Source organism: Pyxicephalus adspersus, chromosome 4 (assembly GCF_032062135.1).
Source record: "Pyxicephalus adspersus chromosome 4, UCB_Pads_2.0, whole genome shotgun sequence".
Classification (NCBI taxonomy): Eukaryota; Metazoa; Chordata; class Amphibia; order Anura; family Pyxicephalidae; genus Pyxicephalus; species Pyxicephalus adspersus.
The window spans coordinates 11,486,495-11,499,893 of record NC_092861.1 but is presented as its reverse complement, the minus strand read 5'-3'; the positions used below and the strand labels follow the sequence as shown (position 1 = coordinate 11,499,893).

The following is a 13,399-nucleotide window of genomic DNA, read 5'->3' as shown; positions in this document are numbered from 1 at the left end:
GATTGTGCGCCTCTTTGAGGGACAGCTAGTCATATGACGATGGACTTAGTAAAGCACTGTGTAATATGTTAGCTCTATAAAAATACTGGTTATTAATAATAATAATAATAATAATAATAATATAAAACCAAGAAGTTTAAAAATCCTAATGGAGTGCATAATAGAGCAGTAATACACTGCAAATCTCATATACTGTGTATAATATATATATATATATATATATATACATATATATATGCATATGATATATGTGCCTGTAATGGTATATTAGATGTATGATGAAAATTTAAATCTAAAAGCTATACAACTAATTGATCATGTACACAAAGTAGACATTAGCTTATCATGATTTCAAAATACTTATATTAGTACAGATATACCATAAAAAAATCATATACCAATTCAATTCCACAGATCCACAAAAAATGATAGTACAAATGAAATCACCTTTTGTGGTCTGACATAATACATCGTCATATATAAAATAATTCTGAAGATTGAAAATATTTCACCATTCACTCTATATCTGACTATAACTGCATTGATGAATACATATTTTGGACATATAATTAGTAAGAAATAAAAACTTATCATCAGATCTATCATAGTGCCATAAGATTAAGCATCTGGCATACAGGGCAATTTGCTTACAGAAATCTTTAAACTGTGTCACCTTTTTTACGTGTTCTTCTTTCTCCTGATGAGTCATTTATCTTGATTTTTCATGAACTGGAAGGACTTGTCTCTACTTTACAAGGTGAGAATAAGGAGGAACTACCTACAACATTGAGAACTCCTAAAATTGGAATTCAAACAAGATCCAAGAGGAAATGGACCAGCTATAATAAACCTCAAGGCGATTTATGTACTGTTTGCAAAACTGCGTATAGTGGAACTCTATACAAACATGAACTGAAACTGGTGTCTCTTGTTGGGTAACATCACTACTCTTGGCTGGCAGTATTGAGGCTCATAGCAGTATTCATCAATTTCTACTTAGAAAAATATAAAATGATTATTAATAAGCAAAACACCTTCATGGAATCACTCAGCTGTCAAATATGGTTAATGCTGTACAGTATTGTAATCCATTATGATTTTGCGGGCAGATCACTGGGGAATACAATTATTTAAATAGCCAGAGACAGTCAAGCTGAAGAGCTTGGGGAAATGGCCAGGAAATAAGGTGGGCACTATCTAATTTGCCATAGATAGTAAAGCACTTTCAGGCTGATTCATCAAGCAAAATCAGAAGCTCGCTTGCGCATTCGTATTTGCGATCTAAAATCGAAAGCCTTCGAACGATTTATCAACCAAATTTCCGGCGCTAGCATATTCGCGTGGAATTTATTAACCAAAATGATCTCGCTGCTGGAAACATGCTTCCCCGGCAGTTTGACACTGGCGAGCTTTCATTAAAAATCACTGTTCCCCTAAAAAATAAATCTATCTAAAGGCACACATCTTTCACTTAGACCTAAATAAAAATGTTTGGCCTGTTCAAATGTTTTAAACATTTATATTAGCTGAGAAATAAGCATATTTTTACATCACCTAATATTTTCAGGTTTAAAAAGAGTTAACTGATTTCAGCTCCTTACACAGATGCCTACCTAAACGCATGCAATGCCCCAGACCTGGGGATCTGCCTGGTAAGAAAATCCAGTGGGCTTTGGCGGGCAAAACCTCGCTTTTGCCAGCCAACTAGATTTTTTCCACCAAAGTCCAAAGCACACACACAAGTTCTTTGCTTGCTTCTATAGATATATATGTATATATATGTGTGTATATATATATGTATATGTATATATATATATATATTACACAAGGAGGGGCTGTTGTTTTGTTTGTTTGCCTAGCCTAATGTTGCTACATTTGATACTTTGCTTACCATTTAGCACAATAGCTGCTTTGTTTTTTTGTACTTAGAATGTTTTAATGTCCATTTTGCTATTAAGAAGTCAAAGTCAATGTTAATGCTATGTTATTATGTTTGTCTATATTACCACCTTTAAATGTTTGTCCTGCATAAATATTTTCTGATCCAGTTTTCCACCCTTGATAGGTCAAAACTGCGTATTTGTTTGCTAAATATTTTTGGAATACAATATTTGTTGGGCCACTTTTGAAATAGTTAGGCTTTATATGCAAGTGTGGGTTTATGTGTGGTTTTTTTGGTCTATTGTGTCATGTAAATGTAGTGGTATCTGTGTGTTCTCTATATTTTAATGTGATCTTTTAGCAAACAGGTTTATTTTGAAAAAACTTTTTGTCTAAATGTTGTATATTTTTTTTTGTGGGGTTTGTTTTTGTCATCTCCTTTACAATGTCCCAGGACCTCCAATTAAAAAAATCTATAATGCTTGTTTTTAAGCAATTCCCTTCTATGATTTGTTTGACTGGCTAAAAACAGCACAATTGGCTTATTAAAACTCAGTGTGATGTAACTGAAAGTGTTGATTAGCTGAAAAATATTCCAGAGACGGATCCTCATTCCAGTTAAGTTTTTCTTTTTAGGTGTATATTTGTTTTATGTGCACTCATGTATGTACATACATGTATTTATAACTGTATGTATGCATTTATGTGTGTACATATACATAGAAAATTATGGGAAGAAATAGGCAGAAATACACAATGAGGATTTTTAGGCCATATTGCTTAACATGCTTCAAATTAAAAAGATTGCCTATTTCTTCCAATGATTTTTGATGTCATGGGCTTGGCTCCAAGCAACATTCATGGATGATATTGCTTCTGGTTAATGGAAGAAACTGCCTTTATGTGCTTCCACTACCACGCTGAGGTAATATATAGTTGTGCAAGGTCTAACATGCAATTAAAACTGAAAGTCATTATATAGTTGTGCAAGGTCTAACATTTAAAACTGAATAAACACCGTGAAAGGCTTGAAAAGCAAGAACATATGTTGGCTCAAAGTGTACAAACCAGCATGTTAGCCCTAATTCTAAAAAGAAACCTAACAAAAAATAAATACAAAAAGTATATTAACATGAAATAATATGCGCGTACGTTTACGCAAAAAAACGGTTACATGCAGGTATTAATACGCATACAGTAGGCGCATGTGCAAATGCATAATGTACGTTTCTCAGTAGGCGGGAATAAACCCGGAAGTTTCATATCTGCATTATCATCATGCCGCGCCCATTGTTTGCAGAGAGGGACCTGTATGTATTAATTCAGGTAAGTGAATTTTTGAAAAAGTTTTAACCGGGGGGGGGGGTTCTTTTTAGTTGCATAAGCATACATGTTTGTTTTTATGCATCATGCATGTTTGCTGCCCCCCCCCCACCCCCGGGCCACTTACCTAGCAAGGAGAGGTGGGGTGTAAATTTATACCTACATTTCAAGGAAGCCCAATTTATTGGGAATGGTGAGGTGAATAAATCAGAAAATGCTCGGGGGTCCACTTTTTCAATTAAGGACTCCTTTGGAAAATGCATTCCCAATGTAGGATTTTCAATAGTGTTTTCAATTGGGATCCCCATATCTTCAAATGCTTGAAATCTGGTGGGCTGAGATTTTGGAGACATTTTGGGACTATTATCTATGAGTGTCCTCTGTGCTTGTACAAGAGTTGTAAGGCTGCAAGATATGACATGCAGAATTCCCACACACAGATATCACACTGTGCCCATGATGTTGTTACACATTCCCACAAAGTGGATATATTTTACCAAGTAGTTTTTTATATAGAAGCCACAGCACAGCTATAGAATGGGGGAGGGACAGCCTGTGTCCAAATTTAATTTTAGCTGCGCTCTTCTCACTGCCCAGTTCTTATCAGCAGCTGGAATCCTCTGCACTGATGACAGCTGAGAATGGAGCGTCCTCTATTGTTCTTTCAATGGATTAGAGTGGCAGATGAGAGCTAGATAGAGGTCCACACACCTAAAATTGTCTGTTGACAACTATGTACATGCACATATTTTCGATGTGTGTATGTACAGTTTGTAAAAATCTTCATGATTCTACCCCATTAAGCTCAATTAGAGGTAGATCATTTGAAGAGCACTAATTAGTCTCCTCAGGCAGGGGCATAGGGTGGGCGGCAAGGAGGTGGAGGTGGCCAGGGAACAGGGTGGAGCCAGGGAACAGGATTGAGCTAGAGAATGATGGCGCTGGCTGCTCTGGAGGGGATGGGGGTCCAGCAGGACCTATTGGGATTTGCCAACCCAGCCTGTGAATAATCGCCTGAGATTGTTGGCCCAGGGATTCACTTAACATTTTACAGAGATGTTCAACTCTGACCATGTAGGCATCCAAAGTGGCCGAATGTTGTTGGACTGATTCTATCAGATGATGCATGGCTGCCAGATGTTGTTGGTTAAATTCTCTGTTCTGGCGATTTTCGATTTCTCTGTCCTGGCGAGGTTTTCATGTGAAATCCTTGACTCTACTACACTATCAAAGTGGCCAACCAGCCTCTCAGTGAGGCTTAGAAGCTGGCTGCCCACATTGGGTTGACCTAATCCACCTGCATCCACTGGTTGCTATGAAGGGAAAATAAAAAAATTACTACAATATCACATAATTTTGTGGGTCACCATAATATTATGCAGACAGCATCCTGACATTGGAACATTAACAAATGTTAGACAAAATGTTAGACACATTTATTCTGAATCCTAAACATTAAACATGGGTTGCTTACGGAAACCTCAGGTGTCTCCTCTTCTTGTGGTAAATGTCCACCTGAGGAATCCTAAACAAAAAAAAAACACAAATGGAACACATTGGGAAAGGTTCATTCCCCCAACACATCCCAAAAATAAACACTAATGGACCAGTTCTTGCCTACCTCCACAGTCGATGCAGCCCGTGAAAACTCTTCAGAACCAAAAACCAGCAGATATGGACGTTCTACAAAGGCACATGATATATCACATCAAAATTAATGAATGTGGTGACAAGTCTTCACATATCAAATGTCCACAATATTTTGCACAGGCAATATTATTTTTTACATTCAGACAGAAATTAGAGTCTACTTTAAATATTTAACTCAATAAGCCATTCCCAAAGGTAGACTGCACCAGAAACATCTCCCATGAAAATGTAACAAATCTTTTATATATATATATATATATATATATATATTTATATTAGATAGATAGATAGATAGATAGATAGATAGATAGATAGATAGATATATTGTAGAAAGATCAAAGGTTTTTATTTAGCTTTTGGAAGGCTGAACACACACAAACCAAATTACCTGTATTCTCCTCCAGGCTTCTCGGTAGTGGATCAACAACCTCCTCCCGTAGATGGTTATCTGTTAAAAAAAAGAACAAAAACAAATGAAATAGAATGAGCTTGACTCTAACCCAAGTTCATTTGGATCGATCGGTTAACCACAAATATAACGACAAAACATAACAAAAACAAAAAATGTGTGAAATTAAACAGTGTGGTCATAAACATAATTAGAGACACGTGCACAATTTCAAACAAGATATACCATGAAGCTTCATCTTACTAGGAGAAAGCCCAGTGTCATCGCAATGCTAAGTGACATCCTCATCATCCACATCACCACGAGCACAGAGGGCAGGAGGGAACTGCTGTGTTTCAGGGCATACTATTGTAAAAAAATGAAGTACACACATTGTTGATGCAAGTCAAAAGAAGGTAAAAATACAAATATGATCTCATATTTCACCCCAAACATAAATAAGTAAAAACACAATCCAATTTTTTTCTCAATGCCAAAGACTAAACTGTTGCAATCCCAAATCGCCAAAATAAACATTGGTAATTAGGTAATGTAAAAGGATTTAACTTACATGGTTGCCAAGCATTGGAGTCATCCAGGTAGGCGGTGGTGGTGGCCATTCTCCTTGGCTCCATGTTACTAGAAGGAAAAAAATAAAACAGGTATGGGACAACACACCAAAAACATTTTTTTTGAGGAATAAAGTAAATAGTGTATTCCTACTTTTAGTTTTTCTTGTAGCAGCCTCCTGGTTTGTGTGCGTTTTTGCTTTTGTTTGTAAATTTTTAGTTTGCATGCAGAATGGCTAAGAAGCTCTGTGAATATATATATATATATATATATATATATATATATATATATATATATATATAAATAGTGCTTGTTGTTGTCATGGAGGAGGATATTAAAGTAGAGTTGCTTTTCACCACTGCTGTTGTGGCATCAAACACAATTCTTTCGGTTCCTGCAGAGGAGGAGCAGCAACAACAACCCGAGGAGCAGCCTTCAACTTTGCAACGGGTCAGGGAGCCACACGTTTTCTTGGAGCGTAGCCGCCTGGATAATTTACATGACCAGGATGTCAAAAAGGCGTTTCCGCCTGTCCCACGAGGTCATCCATGACCTGTAAAACTTGCTGGAAGCTAAAATTGCTCCAAAAACCAAGAGAAGCCAGGCAGTGCCAGGAATGCCCAGGCTCTTGGCCACTCTATATATTTTAGGAAGGGGTTCCTTTCAAACCTCATCGGCCTTAATTTGTGGACTAAGTCAGCCTACAGTTTCCAGGGTTTTTATGAAGGTCATAAATGCCATTGTGGACCTTGTCCCACTATATATTCACTTCCCTCAAACAGCTCAGGAGTAGAGGAAGGTCAAGGTGGATTTCTTCAGAAGAGCGTGATTTCCTTATGTTTTGGGGGCCATCAATGGCACCCATTTGGCAATTAGTCTGTGATGCCAACAGGAAAATCATGAGTGCATGCACAGGATCATGCCATGATGCCTATATCCTGCATCAGACAGTCCTCTACCAGAAATAGCAAATAGTTTATAAATATTGTACAATATTGGAAGCATGGGGGAAAAACTAACTTTCAGATATTCCCAGAAGCCCTAGTATAATTACTATGTTCATAGCTCACAGTACTTCAGTGTGGTAGTCAGTAGTAATAATGGCTCCTAACAACCAAAAAGCAATAAAATGACCGAGAAGCATAACCCTTAACAACCATTGTAAAAAAATCTAGTGTTACACTGCATTCACAGAACACTTACTATACCAAGAACTAACATGTATTATGTTTGTCTTTTTACAGCTGACAAAGGATACGGGCAGCTTCCATGGCTTATGACTGCTGTGTGTCACCCCTGGTCTGAAGCAGAGCATAGTTACAACAAGGCTCGGTTTCTGTGCTTGGCGTGGCCCGGTGATGAGCTCCTGTACTCACCATGGAAAGCTGCCCGAATCATCATAGCATGCTGCGTCCTGCACAACCTGTGCCTGCATCATGGCGATACCTGGGACATTCCAGAGGAACTCGAGCCAGAGGTGCACCAACATCCTGCCTCTGGCTCCCAAAGCACAGCAGAGGGACGTCGAGTCAGAGATGAACTTATTGCTAATGTCTTTGCGCTTGAGTATTTACATATGTTTACAATACATGCATTACATATTTCAGCACATCATGTTTGGGTTACAAACCAACCTAGGAGTTTTAGTCATAGCAAGCACACTTCATTCGCTTGGGAAATTAAATAGCAGACATATTTGTGTAAGAGCTGAACCTTTATGTGACACTTTACAAAAACACATTGCCATACTGGGGCAGAGTGCAATTTAGTGCAGATTTGGGCAAGCAATGCTTATGAAGCCAGAAAAGCATGAAAAATACAATCCAGCACTATGTAGTTACCACTAAAAATTAATACCCATGCTGCTTAACACATCCTAATAATGTAATCTATTTCTTTACAGGGCGATAACATTCCTCTGCTGTGCTGCCAAGCCTCTGGAATGTCACATCACAGACTACCATACAGTCGAGGATGATATTGCTTCCGGTTAAAGGAAAAATCCACCTTTATGTTCCTCCACTCCCAAGCTGATGTGGGGAAGTGAATATATAGTGGGCCGAGGTCTAAAATGGTATTTAAATCTTCAGAAAGACCCAGGAAACTGTTGACTGGCTCAGTGCACAAATTAAGGGCAGCGTAGTTTGAAAGGACTCCCTTCCTAAAATATATAGAGTGTCCAGGAGCCTCGTCATTCTTGGCACACCCTAACTTGGTTTTTGCAGCAATTTTTTCTTCCAGAAAGATGTACAGGTCATGGATTACCTGGCGGGACAGGCATAAACGCTTTCTGACATTCTGGTCATTGGTTTGAGGAGCAAAAAAGAAATAAGTTTGTTGGCAGAAAGCAATAAAATATGTTTGGCACTAAGTTAAATTTTCCCTGGTATTTTTCGATACAAAGTTACTAATACAATTAGAATCATGCAGAAACACATAAATAAAGCACACTATCTGGTATGTAAGAGTGCTTGACCCTGCTTGTGAGCTTGGCAATCATTGTGGTTTGATGTTGTGCTTGGCAATCTGGAACTCCTTCCATTACCATCATGTGTGTTAGAATGAGTATGCAACTCAGCTGGACAACTAATTGAAAACAGTTTGAACAGCAAGTGGAAGAGTGTTTGTATACAATATGGCTAAGATCAGGCAGCACAGCACAATGACAACAAACCTTTAACACTACTACAAATGAACAGAGGAGTTGTGTGGCAGCAAATCAACATGTGCAAATGTCAGAGTAATAAAATTAAAATGAAAAACAAAGAAAGAAAAAACATGACAATTTATTCCTAAAATAAATATGTACATAATACATTCAAATACCAATATGTGACAATGTGACTTTGAAAATGGGACAAAGGCAAACAGGCTTTTCAGGTAGCAGTTTGGAGTGGAAACCATGCAGACATTTTGTACTGAATATTGGTTTAAAAAATGACAAAACATTGCAGAAGATTTGCTAAACAACATAAGCTGTCATTACAAACCAAGCACAAAAACATTGCAGCAAAAGATGAAACTAACAATACTGAGGATTACAAAGTCACGTCAATGCATACCATCCAAGCAAACTTACTTGATGACCCCCCCCCCAACCACAAACCAGTCCAGTTAAATAGTAATAATGAAAATGCATGTGCATTTATATGCATTTAAATGTATTTTGACATACACACGCGTGAAATCACTAAATGTTTTTTTATACATCTTTGGCAACAATACTTTTTTCAAATATTTGATTTCTATCAAGCCAAACTAGAATGAAATTTAAATTAGATCACAAATGCTTGGTGACAATTTTTTACAATTCATACTATTGTGTGATGACATATTAAGAAGTGATAACTAGTATATATACAGCTTGATCTAAATCAGTTTGCAGTGTTGCAAAGCAAACCAAAAAGTATGAAAATAAGTAATTGCAACAAATGTAACAATACATTAATTAATTTTGTGAATGAGTACAATGTAACATAAAAAAGTAGCACTTACCCAAAAGAAGATGAAGCATTAAAGATTCTAATTGACCTGTAATGGATTGTAGATGTGCACAGACCAAGGAGCAGGTGTGCGCTAATTAATTGCTATGACCTGACCATTGACAGAGCTTAACAGATCCTCCTGAATCGCCCAGCTGCAAACTAATCGCCTTAATTGGCGTATTCGCGACCCCTATTGTTCATTTATCAAGGCAGGAATCTGACTGGCAAGTGAAGGCGCGTGTACTAGCAATCGGCTCCGGCCCACAGAAAAACACCTCGTATAGCGGTGATTAAATATGCTCGTCGAGCTTCCGTGTATTTGCTTGGTAAATCAGGTCCATTGTGAGAAGTTCACAACACACTAAAATCAGTAAGCATTTTTATTACAGAAAATGAGCCTTAGCATGTTTAGGAATAAATATAGGGCTGTGATTCAGTTTCACTAAGTATTAATTCTGCTTATTAGGTCTGGGCCACCTTCCAATTTCCCTGTAGAAATTGTTGCCTAATGATACTGAAAGACCTTATGTGTAAATAAAATAGATTATTGGGTGCGATATTTCTGGAGCATTATGAGTACCCTAAACGATACCCCTCCACCCAGCCCAGTGAAAAAGTGACTTCTTATGAGATGTGAGCTGCTCTGCATTCCTTGGGATTTCAAAAGAAGGGTGGTGGTATCATACGTGACTAGATGCCAGAAAATAGAGGTAAGTATATACTTTTTTTTTTAACAGCTACACTTGAACTTTTATAAAGTAATTTTTTCAAGGGCCAGTAATCCGGATCTTGCAAAAAATGTGAACAGAAGGTCCAGGATACTTTTTTTTCCAATGCCTATGCCTTTGAATGTTGTGTAACTGAAATCCTTTCCTAAATATTCTTAAACTGGGAACAGTGGGTGTCCTTTTTCCTGGGTGCTGGCTGTAATGGGTTGCATTATGTGTGCCATAATAGGAAAGGGATGAACTCTTCTTTTTGAAACTGTTAAGTGCCTCTTGTCTCCATTCACACCCACTACTTCCGTACAGCATGGCCTCTGGTAGACAGACCTCAGATCCATTACCTTATCCATGTATAGGTTCTATTTCAAATTTCTGCTTTGGTCTGGATGAGCACTTAGCTAAAGCTGCAATAAAGTGTCAGAAAAAAGTCAATGTGCTATTGAATAGTTCACAAACTGTTTGGTAGTATCTGATAAAAAAAAAAAAAAACAAATATACACTTTTCTCATTTTTTAGATTTATACAAAAACATTTTTTTAAAAAGATTTTGTTGCCAAAACTATGTTAATATACAAAAAGTTTATCATTCCATGCTGGAAAAGTCAAGTCAAGAAGTCAAGAACCATCTTCTGGAAGAAATAAAGAAAAATGCCTTTGTCACGCTTGGGGAGACAGGGCCACTAGGGGGAGGTACGACTTGCACAGAAATGGGGTGAGCCCTGGGAAGGTACAAGACTCAGAGTCTAAGCAATAACCAGGTCTTCTCCAGAGCCTATAGTGGTGAGGATGTTGCGCTGCTAGTTACTGCTAGGCTGCTGTCCTTGGGCACACCGGGGTGGGCAGTAGGATACATGGTACCAAATCACTAAGAAGAAAAATTGCCAAGGATGGCCAGGGTCAAGGCAGGCAGCAAGCAAGACAGGTCAGGTCACAAGCCAAGGGACAAATACCAGGGATCCAGGAAATAGTCACCAGTGACACAGGGCAACTGCAGACACAGGGAACACAGGAGACACTGGAAGCAACAGGAGGCACAGGTGACACAGAAATATCCACAGCACTGGGACAGCACAATGGAATGAGCTGGAGACAACAGACTGGGCAACAAGGGGATAACATGGGAGCTGGACAAGGAAAGCACTGAATTACCAACAAGTATATAGGAACTATCTCAACAGAACTAGGGGCTCGGCACAAGTGAGACACATTGCACAAATGCTGAGTGCTGTGTCTGAGCTAGCTAAATAGCCAGCGACGATTAAGTGGCTATTTTCTGAAGCCAGGTGCCAGGGTCAGTACAGCACGCATGGCAAGTGCAAAGGACAACTCATATTAGTGCCTATTACCTGCTACAAGTGACCCGCTTGTGGGTGGGTAAGAATGTAATGTTCAGGGGCTTTAAAAAAAAAGTCAGTGGCTGGCACAAAAAAAAAATGACCTGACTATACTGATAACATTGTTTTACAGAAAAATTATACGCTTTGTTTATGTTTGTGTGTGTGTGTGTGTGTGTGTGTGTAGGGGGGGGGGCATGTTCCCAAACATCACCCTGACATTTATAACAATTTTGCAAAAAAATGTAAAAAATCAAAATGTACAAATTTTTTTTTCTAGTTTTGCCCTTAAAAATACATTTTTTACGTCACAATTTTTCAGCGTGAAATGTCTTTGCTTGTTCCTGTTCATTTAAATCATTTTGTATATTACAACTATTTTTTTTCCATTTCATGAAACATAAAAATGTTCAGTTTACAAACGTCACTGGAATGACGTATTTCATATACATCAATTAAAATTCCAGGTTGTCACAACCCTAATGCTGGGGTTTTTGAGTTATACCTTCAATGGAAATGTTTTGACTGATTTACTTTACCAATAAAATTTCATTAGTGCCTAGAAAATACCACTGGCAGTGTTGTAATACCACTACACACTGTACATGGCAAGCTGAATAAAGGATGTTATGCAGCTTTTAAAATTAAAATTTACTTAATAATTTAAAGCCCAACTAAAACCAAAAACTAAACAAGGCAACATCAAAAAACTATTGGGGTAATTATCTAAAGGAATTAGGCTGTTCACCTGCCAAAGGAAATTATGCCCTTGCAAGGCTAAAATTTATAAAGTATGTGAAATAATTTAATTTCTTTAATATTTAGATTACACCCAAAATGTGTAGTTATGCCTGCCTGTAGCTTTTGTGCCTTTTAGTGTCCTGTTACTAGATTGTGGTCCTCTCTTTGCTCACCACCTCATTAAAGTCATACCTCCTCATGCGGACATTTGGTTTCCAATGTATTGCTCTTAAGTTGGGAAATGTATTCTGGCAAATATTGTTTTTTTCAAATATAGGTGTCATTTTGGTTGAACCTTAAACTCACTTAATCCAGAGATAAGAGGAAATAGCTGTTATTCAGTAGGCAAGCACATTTAACCCATTGAACCAATTTGTCTACCACTTTGCATTTTAATTACACTGTTTGTATTCACTTATCGGCTCCATCGCTATTGGAATTTGCTTTTTCTGATGTTGTTGCTATTTTTTTCTGCTTTTGTTGTTTTTTTTTAAATATATTATAATATGAGGTAGATCAGGTGCGTTAGCGAGAAAATGACAACAGCTTTGTGAATTAAGCTCTAAATCAGCCATTCTCAATGAGTGTTCTGTAGAACTTCAGGGTTCCTCCAGAGGTTGGGACATTTGCTGGTGCCTTCACCATTCTTGAGCAAACATCACTTTTGTAGCCAGCAGCGTGACATCAGGTATTGTTTAAAAGTCTTTAGGGTGGCATTCAGACCACCAGTGTAAGAGGATTCTTTTAGCTTAGATGGCATTTATCCCAATAAATTGGTTTTAGCAGGGGTTTCCCGAGCCTTGGAAATAGTTTAAAAGGTTCCCCTGGGATAAAAAGTTAGAAAGGCTGCTTTATATCTTCAAAGTTAAACAGTTTTTTGTATAAAAATAAAAGGATCTTATAGATTTTATATGTTAAGAAACTGTCAACTTGGTCAACAACTATTAACCAAATATTAATTTACTGCCAGTTCACATCAATTGCGAGGAATTGCACAGATCTCATGCTTCATTGGAGGAGTTGTGAAGCCAACAGCGCCTGTGAGTTCCAATTTAGCTCCGGGTGGTGCCTGGAAGCTGAAGTTTTGCAACAGTGTGGTAAAAAAAAGGAAAAGCTCCATTTTAGCCAGCTTCTCCCCAGCACAGCTTCTTTTACCTAAACACAAAATATAATATAGAAATCAATTTTATCAATACAGATAACTATGTAAATTGCTGTTTCAGAAGAAAACCTATGTTTATTTCATTTGACATACTGCATCATCTTTGTCTTTTGTTATTTTGCTCACAGTTACCTACGTAC

General features: G+C 37.7%; 1 protein-coding gene across 1 annotated transcript in view; it reads right to left on the bottom strand.

Annotated features, from left to right (window-relative positions):
- Positions 1–12,947: 12,947 nt before the first annotated feature.
- Positions 12,948–13,399, bottom strand: part of LOC140329680 (cytochrome P450 2K1-like) — a 7,279-nt gene continuing 6,827 nt past the window's right edge. The window contains exon 8 of the mRNA XM_072410072.1: positions 12,948–13,252. Coding sequence (XP_072266173.1) covers positions 13,074–13,252 — 179 coding nt within the window. The 3' untranslated portion in view covers positions 12,948–13,073. The remainder of the gene's footprint in view (positions 13,253–13,399) is intronic.